This window comes from Amblyomma mixtum, chromosome 4 (genome assembly GCF_055824585.1).
Source record: "Amblyomma mixtum isolate Tamu chromosome 4, ASM5582458v1, whole genome shotgun sequence".
In the NCBI taxonomy this organism is placed as follows: Eukaryota; Metazoa; Arthropoda; class Arachnida; order Ixodida; family Ixodidae; genus Amblyomma; species Amblyomma mixtum.
Genome location: NC_143015.1, coordinates 40410603 through 40412253, shown reverse-complemented (window position 1 = coordinate 40412253; position 1651 = coordinate 40410603). Strand labels below are relative to the sequence as shown.

Sequence of the window (1651 nt, the reverse complement as noted above, 5' to 3'; positions counted from 1 at the left end):
ACGCGCCAAATCAGGTGGGGAAGGCTCTGTAACACAGGTTCTGCTCTAAAAGTTCTTCATGCATAAGAACGCATAACAGTGCTAGACTAGCGTGGCTGCTATATTTCGCAGGCCTCTACGCAATGTTTTGCGATTAGATCATGTGTGCCTGTGTATACCCTCCCAATACTTATTATAGCTGATAATAGATTTTAATTGCCTGACTACGTGCACTGCAGGTAAAATGGGCTCACGTATATCCATCCAATTAACCCCCACTTCATACGCACATTATTGCTTATAGTCAGCGTCCTGGGTACCGGATCTTTGTCTACGTTACGCTGTTTTTCCCTATATACATGTCGACATTTTGCAACAATTTGTCAAGTCGTCTACCAGCAGCTCAATCGCATACAAGCTTGGCAGTAGCTTTTCCCATTTGGCTGATTACAGCGTACTAGCGTTAACGTGCGCAAAAGAGCTAATCAGAGTTAGCAAGTCAACAAAAATGGGAGCGGTGCATCAAGTGAAGATTGGCATTTTAATTTTAAAAATTTAGTGTCCGGTATATGTCGATAATATGAATTACTGTTGTAGTAGCATCACTATACGAGGTCTGTTAGAAAAGTATCCGACTTTATTTTTTTTTTGCGAACACCTGATGGATATGAAACAAGCGCGCTTGCATCAGGTGACCTTGAACCTTCGTGCGCATTCACGAATTTTTTCCCGCCTGCCGATAGCGTCCGTCGCTGGGACACAGGATTTGAGTGAGGCAGTGCGCAGTGCTCTCGTCGGTTTTTTTATTGCAAGGAAAATGGCGGAGCGACAGGAGCAGCGCTATTGCATCAAATTTTGTCAGAAACTGGGCGACAGCCAAGTGAAAACCATTCGGAATATTCAGACGGCTTTCGGTGACGATGCTATGAGCAGCACAGAGATTAAGCACTGGTACAATTGGTTTAAAGATGACCGCACATCGGTGGAGAGGGAGCCACGCTCCGATCTGCCATCAACATGCCGAAATGGCCAGGTTATTGCCAAAGTGAACGCAATAGTGATGCGGGACCGTCGCGTGACTATCCGAGAAATTGAGCAAGAGGTGGACATGAGCAATGTTTTCGCACATTCAATTATCACCAAAGATTTGGCTATGGAAAGGGTTTCGGCGAAATCCGTGCCGGAGCTGCTCACGGTGGAGCAAAATCAGCTTCGTGTTGAAGTCTCACAGGACATCCTGGATTCCACAAACAGTGACCCTGACTTCATCAACATCATAATCACTGGTGACGAGTCTTGGGCGCACGGGTACGATCCGGAAACCAAATCCCAGTCGTCACAGTGGTAGCATTGCACGTCACCAAGGCTAAAGAAGGCCCGTGAAGTGCGCAGCAATGTCAAAGTGACTTTGACTGCTTTCTTTGACTCCCTCTGGTGTGGCACACCACCAGTACGCACTCCACAGGGTCAAACAATGACCAAAAAGTGCCACAAGGATGTCCTCCGTTTCCTACGTGATGTTGTGCGGCGCAAGAAACCGGAGTGGAGGTCAACAGGAAAGTGGCGCATCCATCACGACAATCCTCCTGCACATTCCTTGCACTTGATTTAGACTTTTTTGGCGAAAAACCAGACTCCTGTAGTTCAGCAGACTCCTTACGCTCCTGATATG

General features: G+C 46.9%; 1 protein-coding gene across 1 annotated transcript; it reads left to right on the top strand.

The window, feature by feature from the left end:
• Positions 1-796: 796 nt before the first annotated feature.
• Positions 797-1327, top strand: LOC149346301 (protein GVQW3-like). Its single transcript, XM_089541285.1, has one exon. The coding sequence runs from the start codon at positions 797-799 to the stop codon at positions 1325-1327; it is 531 nt and encodes a 176-aa protein (XP_089397411.1).
• The last annotated feature ends 324 nt before the right edge of the window (positions 1328-1651 follow it).